The sequence below is a fragment of the Chelon labrosus genome (assembly GCF_963514085.1).
Source record: "Chelon labrosus genome assembly, chromosome: 20".
Taxonomy (NCBI): domain Eukaryota; kingdom Metazoa; phylum Chordata; class Actinopteri; order Mugiliformes; family Mugilidae; genus Chelon; species Chelon labrosus.
This window is the reverse complement of record NC_140353.1, coordinates 22,269,707-22,286,182: the sequence shown is the minus strand read 5'-3', so window position 1 is coordinate 22,286,182 and position 16,476 is coordinate 22,269,707. Positions and strand designations below refer to the sequence as shown.

Genomic DNA, 16,476 nt, shown 5'->3' with positions numbered 1-16,476 from the left:
CTGTACGCCTGCTATTCTGTAACACTACGTCCAGCTTCTCCCACTGGGCTTCAATGCAGAATAAAAAGGTTTCTCAAAAGCATAAATGATGCGTTGCTTGGCTGCTTCTTCCATTCTGCTGACGCACACAGAGAAAAAGTTCCATTTATTTCTTTCAGAGACAGTTCTTCCATATACCATCAATTTTAAGGAACGGTTTACAAGAAACTGAATTTATTAAACAAAGGTAGGTGTTGTCAAGAACCCCCTCATCATCTGGATTATGTATTCTCCACCATTGTCACATAGTGACACTCATTGTAGTGAATTCCATTTCAATACATTAACACATAAAAAAACACAAGCCCTGTCAATGGCATCCGTTCTAGACTGAAAATAACATAGATGTCTCCAATTCCCATCTACAGTACATACAGAATAATCTTTCCAATGCTGTAGTAGATTGCTGACTTCACACCCGCTGTTAAATAAAAGTTGGAAAGTTGGTAAATCATTAAGCACACTGAGGAACTATGTTTTGTTGTCTGCTATCAGGCCATTCTCTTCCAGTGCCAAGCTATGGGTTTACTGCTTGCAATGACCAGTCCTATTCTCATGAAGGAGTGAATCAACATCTGGTTCAGTCGTTTCACACCTCTCTCTGCTGAGAGAGACAGTTTCAACTGAAAGAATCAAATCTGGTCTCTTCAGCCCTCTAGGGCTTCACCCAAAGGGGGGGGAGCGACACAAGCCAGAGCTGGACGATGATGGTTTGCTGGCTGTCACGGTGACAGGCTAGGTGATGCGTCAGTGAGCCGGTGAAACGACAGTGTTGCAGCGGGGGCACAGGCAGTCCGCTGACTCTGCAGTGTAGCGGCGACAGCGTGGGCACCGGGCACCAGAGGTGGGAACCACAGCTATACTGTAGGCACTGTCCTCACGGATAACACCACCTGAGAGACAAACACACACACATGCTGCTGTGAAGCAGAGGTTGTACAGCTCTGAAGCTTTATGCATGACAACAACAACTGATTAACAGTTTAATACATTTAAGACAGCTGTTCATTTGTAATTCCAACAATAGCAGTGCTAATTTATTTATCAGTAGTGACCAAATTTATACTGCGGTCAATCAAATACAGTTAGAATACTAATACTACATTACATTATAGTATTATAGAATAGTTATAGTCCTAGTATGTAACTCACTGTAGAGTGCACTCTTAACAAAGGTCTCATGACAATATCAGACGGCTGCTACCGCTATATTCTACTATGTCAAGGTTAGTGCTGATGTTCCTCACCCTCCAGGTTGATGAGGAAGGTGCCGTGGCTGAGCAGGGCATCTGGGTGGAGGTCACGGGGCAGCTCACTAGTCAGGCTGACCCTGGCTGCCATCATCAGCTCAGCCAGCTGGGAGGTCGAGGAGGTGGGCTCTTCTTGTAGAGACTGGAAGTGAAGCGGAGGAGGGTTTGAGTTTGCAAATATACTATGTCGCTAAAATGCCCCGCTGAGTCCCTGCGCTGGTACTGTATGTGATTTATGAGTTATTCTGTCCATTTTAGATGTGCACGAGGGAGTGTTGAGGGGCTTTTCATTTGGGTTCAGAGAGCAGTTTAGAGAGATTTATGCAGATGCAACTTACCTCCATGAGCTCAAACAAAAGACCAGGTTCGACGGCAACAGTGAGGTCGTACTGGGCGGCATGTTTTCCAGGAATGGACGACAGGAAGGAGTCCCTGATGGCACACGCTCCCTCCACGGCCTCCTCTAATCCTGGTCGCCGCCACACAGAACTGCTTTTGATCCAGCCACTTTTGAACAACGTCTCCCCTTCTGTTGACGCAATTCCGGTTCATGAATACTCTTGTCGGCAAGAAAAGATGCACAGTACACTGGCTGTGAGGCTGACCAAACCAACAGGCACTTACTGTCATGTCCTGGTGTGTGTAGATAGACCTCTTCGGCCAGGTGTGGCAAGATGGGAGCTATGGATCTGGTCACACCATCCAGGATCTCTTCTAAAGCAGTCTGACACGATCTTCTACCCAGCGAGTCCTCTGGATCACAGTACAACCTGATAGAAGGAGGCATTAATAAGGAATAGATGGAGTTAGAGTCTCTGATTAACCTGTTGTGGCAAAGCTTTACCTGTCCTTGATGATGCTGAAGTAGAAGCTGGAGAGGTCTCTGGCAACAAAGTTCTGGAGGACACGGATGACCCTGCCGGCATCAAACTCACTGTAGGCATCTGTAACCTGCAGGTACAGACACACACTTCAGTGTCACGTGTCCACTCTTCTCAGTCAGCAGCTTCAAACAGTTTGGACACAAGATGCGATCCCATCTATAACACACCTTGATGCCGTACTCGCGGAGCAAGTGCAACATGTACTGATCAATGTAGTGCATCTGCTTGGGGTCCACGGCTTGCACGCGTGGGTCGAAGCCCTGCAGGTTGCCGAGCAGGAACTTCAGCGTGTTCCTCAGCTGGAAGATAAATAAAAGGGACAGAGGGAGAACACGGTGGTTAGATTTGCAAGAGGATTAAATGAAAGCGTAAACTGCACTTTTTCCCTACTGGGTCAGTACCTTACTGATGCTGTCTCTTGCTGAATTGAGTGCACTGGGTCCAATTTGGACCTCAGAGAAGACATTTGACTCTGCCACCCACCAACGAAGCGTATCTGCCCCGTAGGCCGGCAAACTAGAGTCCTGAGAAAGACGGAAGATGTGAAAAAACTAAATTAGGGAGGATTGTGTACGAGACTGTGCAGGAGGTGGTTTGATTTTGTCAGCGTTTACTTAACTTAGAATCCTAGGAGGCTTTCTAAAAGCCTCATTTCATTTTCTAATTCCAGCATCTCTCTCATCATCTTACCTTCCTTCCATTAATGACTTCGTCAGGATCCACAACATTGCCCAGAGACTTGGACATCTTTTCTCCCTTCTCACTGACCGTAAAGCCGTGGACCACCAGAGACCTACAACACATTATATTACATTCATTTGTCCAACAAGTGCATTCAAGGCATGCAGGAGGAAGAGCTAGACATCATCCAAACCTGATTTTATTGTGTCTCTGGTAGACACATTCACAGTACAGACTGTATATAAAAGATGGACATATAGTCTCTCATAGTATGAAAAGAGAAGACAATGGGAAGTGGCTTTAAGTGTTAATACCACTCATGGTTGTGTATAGGATTCCATTCATAAATTGTGAAGTTCTCTTGTGGTCCTTTTGAAAATAAATTCCATAATGAAGTAGATATTTGGCATTGTGAAAGGGCTGCTTAGCTAGATTGACATGTCTGTTCTGGGGTGATAGACAAGTTGCTTTGAGGTTCTCAATCCGATCCACCCTTTCGGTCTTCTCTATTTATGTCAAAATCTTGTAACTGAAAGCCAAAACTGGAGGCTTCCACAAACCTTTTAGGTGCCATCACTGTGGCTGTGTCCTGCTTTGATATACAGTCTGCAGTACACATCATCAACGCCACGGCAAGTGGATGGGACACTTACTTGTACGGCGCCTTGTTCCTGACGGCTACACTGGTGAGCAGCGATGACTGAAACCAGCCTCCAATCTGGTCCTTTCCTTCCACGTACGCATCAGCCCTGGAGTCCGACTCTGGAAGAGGAGGATGTTGAGAATACAGGGGTAAAGATCTGTCATTGTTCACTCGGCGCTACAATACAAGAAATCTGGTGCACAAAGACGTTACTGTATGCCCCAGAGAACAGAAATGTCTGGAAAAAGACGAGAGACCAGCCACTGTTAGTTAAGAAATCGTATGCAGCGTTCACTGACACCGACTGTGACCGCTGTTGCAGCCATAACATCAAGAGTACAGGCAGCTTTCAGTCTCATCTATCTCCATCCTGAATAAATCCACACAGAAAACTGATAGCAACGAAGGGCAGAGTTTAGCCAAACCTGGAAAAAGATAAAAAGCAAGCAAGCAGCGTTCTCCAAAGCGAGGGGCTCCTTCTAAAATCCTGTATGCAAAGACAGAAAGGAGGTGAGCAAATAAAAGCGAGAGGGTGAGAAGGCTCATGCTGCACTGAGGTGTTCTTTATATCTTCTCCTCAGAGATTTGTCTGTTTTTAGTAATGATGAACTCCGTTAAAGAGGTTCAGCAGCAGAGTGAAGAGAGCACATGTCCGCCTGGCATGTGACAGATGTCTTACCTTACGCATAATTCCAAAAAAGCACAAGCATGCAGAACCCATAAAAAAAGGGATTAAAAACCTGGGTAACAAAGTCAGAGAGGGCCAACGACACATTTAAAGACAAAGACCAGAAGTGTTGGTCCATGTGGGTGAATGATGGAACAACCTGTGACCAGACGTTTGCGTAGCGGAGCAGGGAGCCAGCTGAGATGTGACTCAGGCTCCTCCGACTCTCCCTCAACCTCCTCTGGAAATGACAACACAGCCAAACAGACAACGGTAAAACATGTTTGCTTGAGCAAGTCACATCCTCTTCCATATCTGAAAGCAGACTGGCCAGCTTCCGCACGGTCATAGCTTAAAACGCAACAGTCAGGCTAGCAGCTTTGAGAGGTGGTAATACCTTGGCCGCTGTAGTAGTTTACATATATTTATTAGCACTAAACATATAGTACAACAGAGGTTGATGGAAATCACGTTAACAATTTCATTACATTTTTCAAAAACCTCAAATGTCAAAAACCCGTGACGGCGTAGTTTCTCTGGAATAGTGTTGCTGGTGGTGCAGCTGTGTGCTAAAGTGTAGACACACCTGGAGAAACATTAGCACTTTACAGGAACTTAAAAAAGAGAAAAGAAGTCATCGTGGTATGTGCAATATTGTGGGTATCTTTCTAATTTCAATATCATATCTTTGTAGGCAAAAAAAACCTAAACATGTAACAGCAATTGTGTCAAGTACAAATGTTTGGGTGCTTCTGCTAGTCAGATCTCTGAACTTGGGGCTTAGCTGACTCGTTAGGACTTCAGTTGATACTTGCTTGAAAGCTTAACAAAAGAAATAAGTGTCAGTAAGTAATAGCAATTACTTATGTTCCCTTATTAATGTAATAGTTCAGCAGAACTGTGGAAGTACCAACATGATCTGGAATATAAAGAAACCTTTCAGCTAAAATGTGCAACGCCAACATGACTGAGGTTGAGCCAACAGAGGAGTGGTAGTTAATCATTCCACAAACAGATCTACATAGAAGAGTCATCAGCAGCAAACATTATCAAATGGACTAACATCCAAATAAGGTAGACACACTTTGGAAAAGTGCCACTCTTAGCCAACTATTAAAAAAAGTTGTAGAAAGGTAAAGATTTTTCAGTGACTTTTAATATATGTCATCTGTTCCAGAGGGTCTGAACTTTTGCTTACAGAAGTCTGAGGGAGTGTGACTCAGTGCCTCAAACAGTTGCTGAAGATGAAGCTAAATGAAAGCACGTAACACAAGCAGACTTGTTAAAAGGAACAGTTACTGCTCATAGCCTGACAGAACTGAGGAGCAGCTTCAGTGACAGACCGCTTCACCCTCGATGTGTGAAGATACAGAAGGTCTTTCCTTCCTGCTGCTGATAGGCTCCACAACGAACACTCTTGATATATGTGCAATATTATTACACCACAAGGTGTAAAAACTTCAAAACAGCAGTTTGACACCAGTCTGTGCAATATTTTATCCTATTCTATTTCATTATTTATCTTTTATAAGCTACTCTTTTTGCTCTTGTTATTTTTTATTCTGCCCTTTCTGTAAGCTGTTGCAAACTGCAATTTCTCCATTGCGGGACAAATAAAGGTTTTTCTTATTCTTATAGTAGTATCATAGTCACATGTTTAAAGTATAATTTGAAGACCAGAGAGATAAGGGTGGATATCTCTGTCAGTGTATCTGTAATAAAAGTTCACTCTAGACTTTGTTTGTTCTGTAGTTTTACACACGCTGAGTCAAAAAGACACACCTGTCCAGTGTCCCTGGCATGCTGAGACTGCATGTCTTTCTAATCCAGGATTGTGACGAACTAAATGCTGCTTTTGTTAATGATAAATAGGAAAGCAGCTTAATTGGTCTTGTCTCTCTAAGTAGCTTTCTGCAATATAGTTAATTACAGGAGACTTGATTAAAGGTGTTTTGATCGCTTGCACTTACTGAAGTGAGCTGCTGCTTTAAGAAGAGCCCTGATGAGTGATTAATACACCAGACTACAACACTGAAGTTTTCTGTTTCTGTTAGATTGGAAACTGGATAAGAAACAGCACAACTTTAACAGATCTGCAGATGTTGACAACTAGAGTTGGACTTACTTTGGTGTTGGGGATCAAAACTATTTACAGCATCACACAGTGTAGTTTCCTCCAAGTTTAACTAAATCTTTTTGTCCTTAGTATGAGATTGGCGAAATTTCAAATGTACCTTCAAGTACAGCAGCCCATGATGATCCACTGTCAAACCAGATGTCCAGGACGTCTTCTCCACGAACGTAGTCACTCTCTGGCCCTGCTTTACTCTGATAAACAAAACAAAATAAAATAAAATAAAACATTTACATTAATATGGTAGAGGATCTGACTGATAAGAACTACACTGCTTAATATCTGACCACTGAGGGGTGGAAGAACTTCAAGCTTTGAGTTACTTTAAACCTTTCTGATACAGATAGGCGTAAAGCTAGACCACAGGAGAGTTTCAAAGTAGTAAAAAAATAAGTAATTTTGTTACATTACAAGATTTAACAAACAAGACTTGCTCAATTTCAACTTTAATGGACTTTGAAACATAACTTTGCGCTGTAAGCAAAACATCATTATAGCTCTGACTTTTGAGTGAACACAGAGCCAGAATTGACAACATAGGGGAAGCTACTTAGTGGAAATGTGAACGTTGGTCTGGTGAGTCTGAATGCGAGATTTTTGGTTGCAGCCATCGTGTCTTTGTGAGACTAGGCAAGGTAAACAGATACGCATTTGCATGTGTGATGGAGTAGCATCGGCCACCACAACATCCCCTTCACTGACATCTGGTTTGAATTCAGTGGAACCATCTTTCGTGACCTGACCTGTTGTGGCATGTGTGTGAAGCTCATAAAGCTAGTTGAGAGAATGCAGAGAGCACGCAAAAACTGTTTTCAAAGAAAAACCTTTTCCTTTCTCTTAAGAATACATACAGAAAAATTATTTGTGAACACTTTTCTGCTGACTACATGTCCATATTTATTCTTTGCGGGAAAAATTGCGTCTCTAAACTTGTTGCTCCAAACATACATGATTCAACATTAGTGGTTTATTAGTTATTCTCTATTTATTTTTATTTATGCCCTGTTCAACATCTGTCCTGGGAAATCTAATGGCCAGTGACCTGATACAGATTCATTAGAGACAGCAGCTGTTATAATATTCTACTACTATTCTCGAATGATGTTGGTGTTTTTATTATATTATACAGAGCACAAAACTGAGATTGGATCTGAAGAGCTGGGTGGAAACACGTGTGGAGACACATTTTAATGGCAGGTTTGAACACAGGTACTTAAAGTCGGATGCTTGTGATTGGATTGCCCAGGTCAGAAGTTAATGCAAAGTCTGAACGGGGCCTTTGTTAATGAGACTGGCTCAAAGACATGCACTTCTGTCACTAACATTCATTCACTCACCTTTTTGAGCACCTCTTTTGGCAGCAACGTCTCAATGGGTAGCTCCCACCAGCAGTCACTGCCCTTTTCTTTGAATAGCTTTGCTATGTGTGACACAGTGTATCTGCAGGGGTCACAGACAGGGGCGTGATTACTTCATATACGAGTGTGTCTGTGCTTGTCTGTACGAGCTCTTTAAAAAGTAAATGTGCCAGTTAGTCTGCATGTGTGCTGCGTGTCTTCTTACTTGTTGATGAGAGCCTCTCCAGTCTCTTTGTGGTAGAAGACAGGGATTGGGACGCCCCAGCTTCTCTGTCTGGAGATGCACCAGTATGTCCGTCGGTCCAGCGTGGATAGAAGGCTGCCCCTCGCTGACTCTGGCAAAATACGTACCTTCTGCAGCGCCTCCTGAACAAACACAGACACAAGCAGTGTTTTCAACCACATCCTTTCCTTGAAAAGAACAATGCATGACCTACTGTGCAGCAGGGACAGAATACACCTAGAACAAACAAAGTAGAAGCTAGTCAGACCATAATAAGTCTGTCAAGTTTACCTTAGCTTTGTCTTTAAGCGATGCTGTGTTGATGAACCACTGTTTACTGGGCCTGATGACCACAGGCTGCTTTGTCCTCCAGTCATACGGGTAACTGTGGACACACTGCTCCTGCATCACCAGAGTCCCACACTCCTTCAGCATGGAAATCACTGTGAGTAAGAAAGCACAAGCATAGTTACAGACAGCAACACAACCACTTAGTGCTTCACAATTACCCATACAAGCTAACGTTTGTACCTTTATCTGTGCCTTCTTTCAATACAGACAGGTTCTGTAGCTCAGGTCCAGCCAACTCAGTGAACTTGCCATCTTCATCCACCATACACTCCTTTGATTTAATAAAAACAACTCACAGTTAAATGGAGACACGTATCATGTTTAACCAGGCCGGGTCACGTGTCATCCAAACCATATATAATGTATTATATAAAGCAATCTCTGTTATGAAGTTACATCAGGGTCACATTTTGGTTTCATTTTATATTTCAGTTTTCAAAGACAGAACGTACCACAGGCAGTTGGAAGTGTGAGGCCACACTGTAATCCTCCATGCCATGAGCTGGCGCCGTGTGGACCAGTCCTGTTCCTTTTGCCATGGTCACGTGATTGGCCGGCAACAATGGCACTTGCTTGTCAGGAATTGTGGGATGTTTGCACATCCCACCTTCAAGTTGGGAGCCTTGAAGGGGGAAGACAGGGAACATAAGCGTGGTTATGTTGGTAACTGAAAAACCAATAGACTGTTTACAGGCCTCACCAGAAGGGGAGGTTGCACTTTTTTTTTAATTTTTTTTTTTAAATGCTCTGAATAACAAAAATGTTCAACCATCCAGATACTAGTGCGTTAGCGTTACCTGTGAAGGTGCCTACATTCTGCAGCTCTGTGCCGAGCAGCGCTGCCATGCTAGCTGTGCGCTCAGTTGCTACCAACAGCAGCTGAGAATTGTCTGATCTCTTCACCACAGAGTACCTGGAACCAGACACAAGACACTTGAAGTGTGTAGCACAGTATGATTCATTTTGTCATCAGTCTATTAAGACTAACGACATCTGATAACCTCAAACACTACACAGTTACCATATAAATTCAGTCATGACTAGAATAGACAAACCACTGCACAGAAGACTAAAAAACTCTAATGACTGTATAGAAATTATATTTGAAGTAGTCTGTTAACCAGAGGGCACAGCTGGTTTGTTCTGACGTCTTGGTCACAATACCTACTTACTTATCAAAGTGATCTTCTCAAAACCGGTCAATCATTCTGACGTACAATGAAACAGGTTTTTCCGGCTGTAATGACTGTTCTTGTTTACACAGGATCATGATTGTTTGTTTCACTTTTTAAAAAGATGAACTGAATCTCACATCACCTACACTGAATGTGCAATCTCTTACAGTGCCGCTTAAAAGTATTTGTACCCCTCAGAATTTTTGACATAAAATGACTCAACATTTTAGCACAAGTCCTAACAGTAGACAAAGAGAACCCAAGCCTGATCAGTCGTCGTCTAGAGCAGCTAGGAGGGATTTTAGCCCATTCCCCAGTACAGAACCATTCCGTTCTGAGATGCTGGTGGGTGTCCTCACATGATCTGCTTTCTTCATGTCATTCCACAACATTTCTATTAGATTAAGATAAGGACTTTGACTTGGCCATTCCACAACATTCATTTTGTTCTTCTTTAACCATTCTGTGGTAGAACACTTTGTGTTCTTGGCTTGCTGTCTTGCTGCATGACTCAGCTTCTCTTGGGATTCAGCTTACAGACAAAAGTCCTGACATTTTCCTTTAAATCCTCTGGTATAATTCAAAATTCACTAGTCCATCAATCATGGCAAGCTGTCCTGGGCCAGATGATGCAGCAAAACAGGCCCAAACAAGGACATTACCACCACTATGTTGCATGGGCAGGATGAAGTTCTGATGCCTGAGTTCGATTGTGACTATTCTGCATCTTGGTTTTGGAGTGATCCTTGTTGGTTGACCACTCCTGTGGAGGGAAACAGTCATCTTAAATCTCTTCCATTTGTTAACAGTCTGTCTGACTGTGGATTTGTTGATTGTGAGATGGTTTTGTAAACTTTTGCGGTCTGATTAGCAACAACAACTGTTTTTCCGTGTTCCGCACAAAGCTCCTTTGTCCGTGCCGTCATACACTTCCACAAATGTGTGTTTTTTTAAACAAAACGGGGCACTGAACAACACCTGAGTCACATTACACTTACTGGAAACACTTCTGAACAGATGAACTCTCATTTGACCTTGAAATTAACGTTTAATCCTAGAGCTGCAGTTACTTTTGCACCTCACAGATATGTAATATTGGGTCATTTTCTTGGATGAACAAAAATACCATAGTATAATATTTCATTGTTATGCAGAAATTCAAGTGGCACTGTAAGTATGAATAGGAGGAATAATTACAGAAACCTCCTTCAGTGGAAATATGGACACCATATGTTGGAATATGGATTAAAAGGTAGGATTACTTTGTTTGAACTTTCATTGCTTCCAAAAGCCATTAATATACATAAGTGGACTAATATAAGTAGCTGGGAGTCCACATGAACAGCAGACTGGACTGGAGGGAGAACAGTGATGCTGTGTACAAGAAGGGACTGAGTAGACTTTACTTCCTGAGCTTAGGTCTTTTAACGTATGCAGCAAGTTGATGGAGATTTTCTACCAGACTGTTGCTGCAAGTGCCCTGTACTTTGCTGTGGTTTGTTGGGGGAGCAGCACCAGCAAAAAGGACATTAGTAGGATCGACAAATTGATCCGAAAGGCTGGTCATGTCATTGGCAGTGAGTTGGAGACATTTGTCTCAGTGAGGGACAGGAGGACACTGGACAAACTGCTCTCCATCATGGACAATCCGTCACATCCACTACATCAGACAATAGAGGGGCAGCGGGAGCTCATTCTCCAACAGACTGATCCAGCTCCGCTCCCACACTGAACGCTACAGGACTACTTTCATACCATTCTCAGTCCAGCTGTACAATAACTCACCTTTCTGTAACAGATAACTCCATGTTAGTCATGGTAATGGACACTATTGCGTCTTACTATCATCCCTGTGTATATATTCTTCCATCTCTATTTCTTGTACATTTGTCTATATACTAATATGCTAATTTGTACATTTTGCTTATAATATTTTATTTTATTTTACTAGTTTTTATTTACTATTTGTATTTTATTTTATTTAATCTTTCTTTTATCCGTGGTTCTTGAGAGTGTTACTGTGACCAAGCAATTTCCCTTGTGGATGAATAAAGTTTATCTAAGTCTAAGCCGAGGCCGTCTGAAGTGGATGAATGTGTAGCTAACCCTGACAAAGCTTAGTTTAATGCAGGCTGAGCCAATTTTGTGGTGCAGGTTCTTACTGGGCATTAGGCATGTAGCAAACAGCCTGGTTGGCAGGAATAGTCCAAGGCTGCGTGGTCCATACCAACACAGAGACATCTTCCAGACCTGCTGAGGCACAAACACACACACACACACACAGTCAGCATATTTCCAACAGCTCTGGAATCACCTGCATGTGTGTATTTGCATTACCTTCTTCTGAAGCGATCTTAGGCGGCAGTTTGACCAGCGGGAACGTAGCATAGATAGCTTTGCTCACATGTTCAGCGTTGTACTCCAATTCAGCCTCTGCCAGGGCGGTTCTGTAAACAGACACTGGATTAAGTTTGTGGGAACAGAAGAAAAAAATGGAAATGCCTGCAGTATGCATGTTAAGATGATACCTTGATGAAGGAGACCAGAAGACAGGCTTGTAGTCTTGGTATATGAGTCCCTAAAAAAACAACACGTATGGATAAAAATCTTGAAAATATTTGACTGTGTAGTGAAACCTTAGAATTTATAATTCTATTTCCTTTCAGGGGCAAAAGTCCCACCTATTCTTTTCAGCCTGTACATGAATCATGGCACACATTTTGAAAACAATCCTCACCTTGCTGTGCATCTCCTGAAAGACTTTCAACTGAGCCGCCTCATAGGCCCCATCAAAGGTGTAGTAGCACTGGTCCCAATCGGCCATCACCCCCCACCGCTGGAAAGCAGCTTTCTGCCGAGCTATTGCCCCCTCTGCAAACTCCCGTGCTGCATGAGATGGAGAGAAATCATGAGCAGCTGCACATCAAATAGAGCTCATCAGGCTGAGTAACTGACTGTCCTTTCTCACCTTTCTGTCTAATCTGTAGTGGACTAAGGCCGCTGGTCCCCAGATTTCCCAAAGCCTTCAGCTCAATAGGCAGGCCATGGCAATCCCAGCCAGGAATGTAGTGGACCTCCCGGCCCCTTAACATCTCGAAGCGATTCCGAATATCTTTCAGGATCTGGATTTAAAAGAATGATTCCTTTGTTAGAGATACCATTGCCTTTTAATCCTTACATAGTAGAGCTATCAGCAGTCAGATATCTGTGATTTTTACTTGATAGAATGCAGAAAAAAGGAAGAAAAACAACAGAGGCACAAACAGGTTACTGTGATCTGATTACCTTATTAAGAGCATGTCCGACATGAGGGTCCCCATTGGCGTATGGGGGTCCATCGTGGAGGCAGAACTCCTTTTTGGCCTTCCTTTCTCTCTGCCATGAGTACAAATCTGCAAAACCACACTCCTGCGAGAGTAGAGAGTATTTTCATTTTTGAAAGAGTAGAAAGAAAGGTATATATATACACAACAGGCTTACACATAAAGTGAGGATGAGTGTGTACTAGGTGCAGTATGTACACGAATACACACTGAGTATGAGATTTAAGTGAATTAAAGACTGAATTTAGTATTCAGCCATGTTCTACCGTTTGTGTCCGACTGTCAACAAGCACGTTAATACTAACTTAGATAGTTTTTGAGCTAAGCGTCGTTAGCCTTTAATAATGTGCGACGTACTTTCTGTATCTGGAGTTCTCGGTCCAGAAGCTTCTGTCCGACCAGTTTCATTGGGAACTCAGTCCGAGGAAGAAGCACCGTGTCCCGGTAGAGTGTGTCAGCGGAGCCTGCCTCGGCGGACTGAGAGCCGCCTTCCCCTGAACTGACAGCATGACAGCGACTGGAGCTGAAGGAGAGAGCACGGTGGAGGAGGAGGCCGTCTCCCCTGTAAGACCTCCGTCCCCATCTCGCTAGTGTCTGGCCTACTGCCGAAACCCGGCACAGCAGCATGGAGAGGCGAGGCAGCCGAACCGAACCACAAAACTGAAAGCGGTGCCCTTGTTTCTACGTGTTGACAGGCCGTACTGTTGTTATATTCCGCCCTTCCAGTCGTGCTATGTTTCGACCGGAAGAAATAGAACAGAGGACAACTACGGAAACCCTGTAGGGTCAAAGGTAAACCACTTGCACATACAGTGATGTGGTGCCAGCCGTCAGAAGAGGGCGCTGTTTATTCATCACAGAGGTAGCAGACCAAGACAATCTCTTTATAGTTAGATATAGTGTGACTGGACCTCAGAAGTTAGAGATCTGGACGTTTTCACACAAAAAAAATTAATTAATGAAAATACAAAAACTCTACAGCATTTCTTAGCATCTTTACGTTCTGTAGTCACTGGTCAAACGGGAAGTGTCTCATATCAAAGTGTGCTTGAAGACACCTGTGCGAAACTGAGGTTGAGGTGGAAGTAGGCATTTCAAAAGGATAATGATTGTAACCACACTAACAAATCTACTGTAGTTAGTAGTAGCATGAACTGCCATTACAGTTAACACTGAACATATATGCATGTAGTCACTTGTTTCTTGATGTTTCTGTACTTTAGATTCGATTGGTAGATTGGTGGAGTCAGCTTCAGCTTCTCCAGTGCGTATGTGGAATAACAGGCGTCCATTGTCCTCCAAGGTCACATTCTAGAGGTTACATACTTCTGTGGGAATTATACATGATTACTATGATACCCCTGGTAGTGTACGAAACAAGTCAATGTGCTGTTGTTTGATTTTTACAGATCTGCGTAACTGATCAACCTTTTATAAATCATATTTATAGATAACACACTTTTGCTAGAGACACCATGCCATATAACCATCCATGCTTCATGAGCAATAGAATCCAGATGTTTGCAGACAATCAACTCTCTCTTATCATTACCATGTGAAATCACAATATTTGTGCAATAGCCACGTATGTACAGTCACATATTCATTATTATTATTATTATTATTTTTCTGGGTGTTGGATATTTGGGGTTTAATTCGTGTACATGTATGTCTGACAGTGCTATATGCGATGGAGATGTCAATTTCCCTGCGGGAACCTTCCAAAGGATCAATAAAGTTGTCTGTCTGTCTGTCTGTCTGTCTGTCTATCTATCTATCTATCTATCTATCTATCTATCTATCTACCTACCTACCTACCTACCTACTTACTGCTGGGTAGCTACCAAACTGGATTAAAGCATTTTATTGCTAATGAGTATTGCCAAGCTATCTCTGGCTTACAAACATTATAAACTCCTCTCCAGAACCTGTCTCCACTACGAGTGCGCACTCAACGTATACATCCGACAGCCCTTGAACGCAGCATGAAGCGCCGACAGCTGTGGTGTTGGGTGCTTGATGATGTCACTGGCGGTATAAAAGCCTCGGGTGCACCTCATCCCCTCACTCATCCTCCCACTAACTCCTGGAACTGCTCGGGTCCGTGTTCAAACTCTACACAGCAACATGAATAAGATGTGCATCACTTACATCGGAGTTCTCCTGCTGGCTCTCCACCTGTCATCACAGGTTAGTTTGTGCCTTTAATTAGTTTTAAACTAAAAAGAGGAGACAAAGTATTTTTTGCTAAACAGTCGTAATGTCACAGGTGCTCTTAATTTTCAAGTAATGTGTTTTGAACTTTTGAGGAAACTCGTGACGCTTTTATACTTTTATATCTAGCACATTTTAACATGTCTGCAGCTTTTCTAAAATGCAACCCGCAGGTTGAGCTGTGTGGATTTTTATTTTTTTTCGGGTTAACAATAGAACCAGTTTTCTAAAGAGACCTATTTCCAGAAACGGTGACAAAACGGATGTTTGGTGGCTTGATCTAGTTTAACCTTCAGTGTCATTGTCGCTTGCATCCATTGATTGTGTCCTGACTGTGACCTGTTGAGCCTGATCGTGGAACAACCACTCTGGATTGGACTTCGTGTAAAACGGTATGATCTTGTATTACAGCTGATTCACGCTCAAACGACCACCACCGCCGTCGCCACCACCTCCACCTCCACCTCCACCTCCACCACCAACTCCACCAACACCACCACCCAGAGTAACGGCTCCGACAGGATGGACTTGTTGTCGCTGCTGCTCCCGCTGGCTCTATCAGCGTCTCTCCTCCACAGCTGGTCCTAACGAGCGGCCGGAGTCTGCGCTTTGTACATGCAGCCAACATAGCCGGACTGGGGAGAGGAGGGGAGGGGGTGGGGTGGAAGGGGTCTGAACCTCTTTAAAAACACGATTTGGATGTGGAGGGCAATCTCCGTTTGAAGCCTCAGCCCAAGAGACACCCTTCTGCTTTTCGTTTCCTGAGGTCCTATTATTTGCAGGGGGAGGAAAATGTATTTGTCCTGTAACATGTCCCCATTTTAAGCTATTCGGAGGTTTAAAAAAAAAAAAAAAAAAAGATTCCAGTGCTTCCATGTTTCTTGGCTTTACAGTAATTTAAAGTAAAGTTCTGTACAAAAGGGGATATGACTGTGCTTTTATAATTGGTATTTTTGTAATTTCAATAAAGCTTTAAATGACCAGATGAATCTTGACAATTTTTAATGTGAATTATAGTTGCAAAAACTTGGGAGTTTTTAAAACAAACAGGAGTTCCTACCTCCCATTTGTTTGCTCATATGCAAAAAGTCTTGAGACTAAACTAACTGAAGGGGTTTAAAAGAGATTATTTAGATCTGCTTCAAGTTTAGACTCGTGATCTGAGGCATAGGGAAACCTGCTGAGCTGTGAGCAAATGATGATTTGAAACGACTTGTCTAAAGTGCATGCAAATTTTCAGGCCAGTCAGTATCTCAATCACGTACTGTTTCATAGGCTGCGAATGAGGGCTTCCTGGTGCTACAATGTAAGCGATTCTAATCTTGAAGTGATTTTTAAATGGAAAGCCCGTTTGTGGGGACAAATTTTTCTCACAAAATGCAATCGAGGTGTGATACAGTAAAAAGCCACCCATGAATTTCACATAACTGAAAGTCATGGACAATGTGGCAAAATGAACCACCTATTTGAAACAAATGTTATATGGTATTTCCTAACAACATAAAGGGAGGATGTGAGGAGACAAATATATAAA

General features: G+C 42.9%; 1 protein-coding gene and 1 long non-coding RNA gene across 5 annotated transcripts; one reads left to right on the top strand and one right to left on the bottom strand.

Moving 5' to 3' along the window:
- Window positions 1-102: 102 nt before the first annotated feature.
- iars2 (isoleucyl-tRNA synthetase 2, mitochondrial) lies at window positions 103-13,478 on the bottom strand. Of its 4 annotated transcripts, none has more exons than XM_084569173.1 (24): window positions 13,086-13,478; window positions 12,691-12,813; window positions 12,374-12,527; window positions 12,143-12,291; window positions 11,934-11,983; window positions 11,743-11,852; window positions 11,568-11,658; window positions 9,028-9,143; window positions 8,683-8,852; window positions 8,411-8,501; window positions 8,171-8,322; window positions 7,862-8,022; window positions 7,636-7,738; window positions 6,399-6,492; window positions 4,325-4,405; window positions 3,508-3,616; window positions 2,864-2,966; window positions 2,575-2,697; window positions 2,341-2,472; window positions 2,134-2,240; window positions 1,914-2,059; window positions 1,628-1,818; window positions 1,287-1,431; window positions 103-932 (listed from the first exon to the last, which is right to left on the bottom strand). In XM_084569173.1, the coding sequence occupies exons 1-24, from the start codon at window positions 13,353-13,355 to the stop codon at window positions 787-789; spliced, it is 3,117 nt and encodes a 1,038-aa protein (XP_084425299.1). In that variant the 5' UTR covers window positions 13,356-13,478; the 3' UTR covers window positions 103-786. The 4 variants fall into 4 exon arrangements, with proteins under 4 accessions (XP_084425299.1, XP_084425300.1, XP_084425301.1 ...); XM_084569174.1 differs by having other exon boundaries at window positions 11,568-11,655; XM_084569175.1 differs by lacking the exon at window positions 4,325-4,405.
- A 1,185-nt stretch (window positions 13,479-14,663) lies between these two features.
- On the top strand, window positions 14,664-15,927 carry LOC311505238. The gene is made up of 2 exons (XR_014699654.1): window positions 14,664-14,918; window positions 15,354-15,927. It is a non-coding gene; the product is annotated as an uncharacterized lncRNA (long non-coding RNA).
- Window positions 15,928-16,476: the final 549 nt, after the last annotated feature.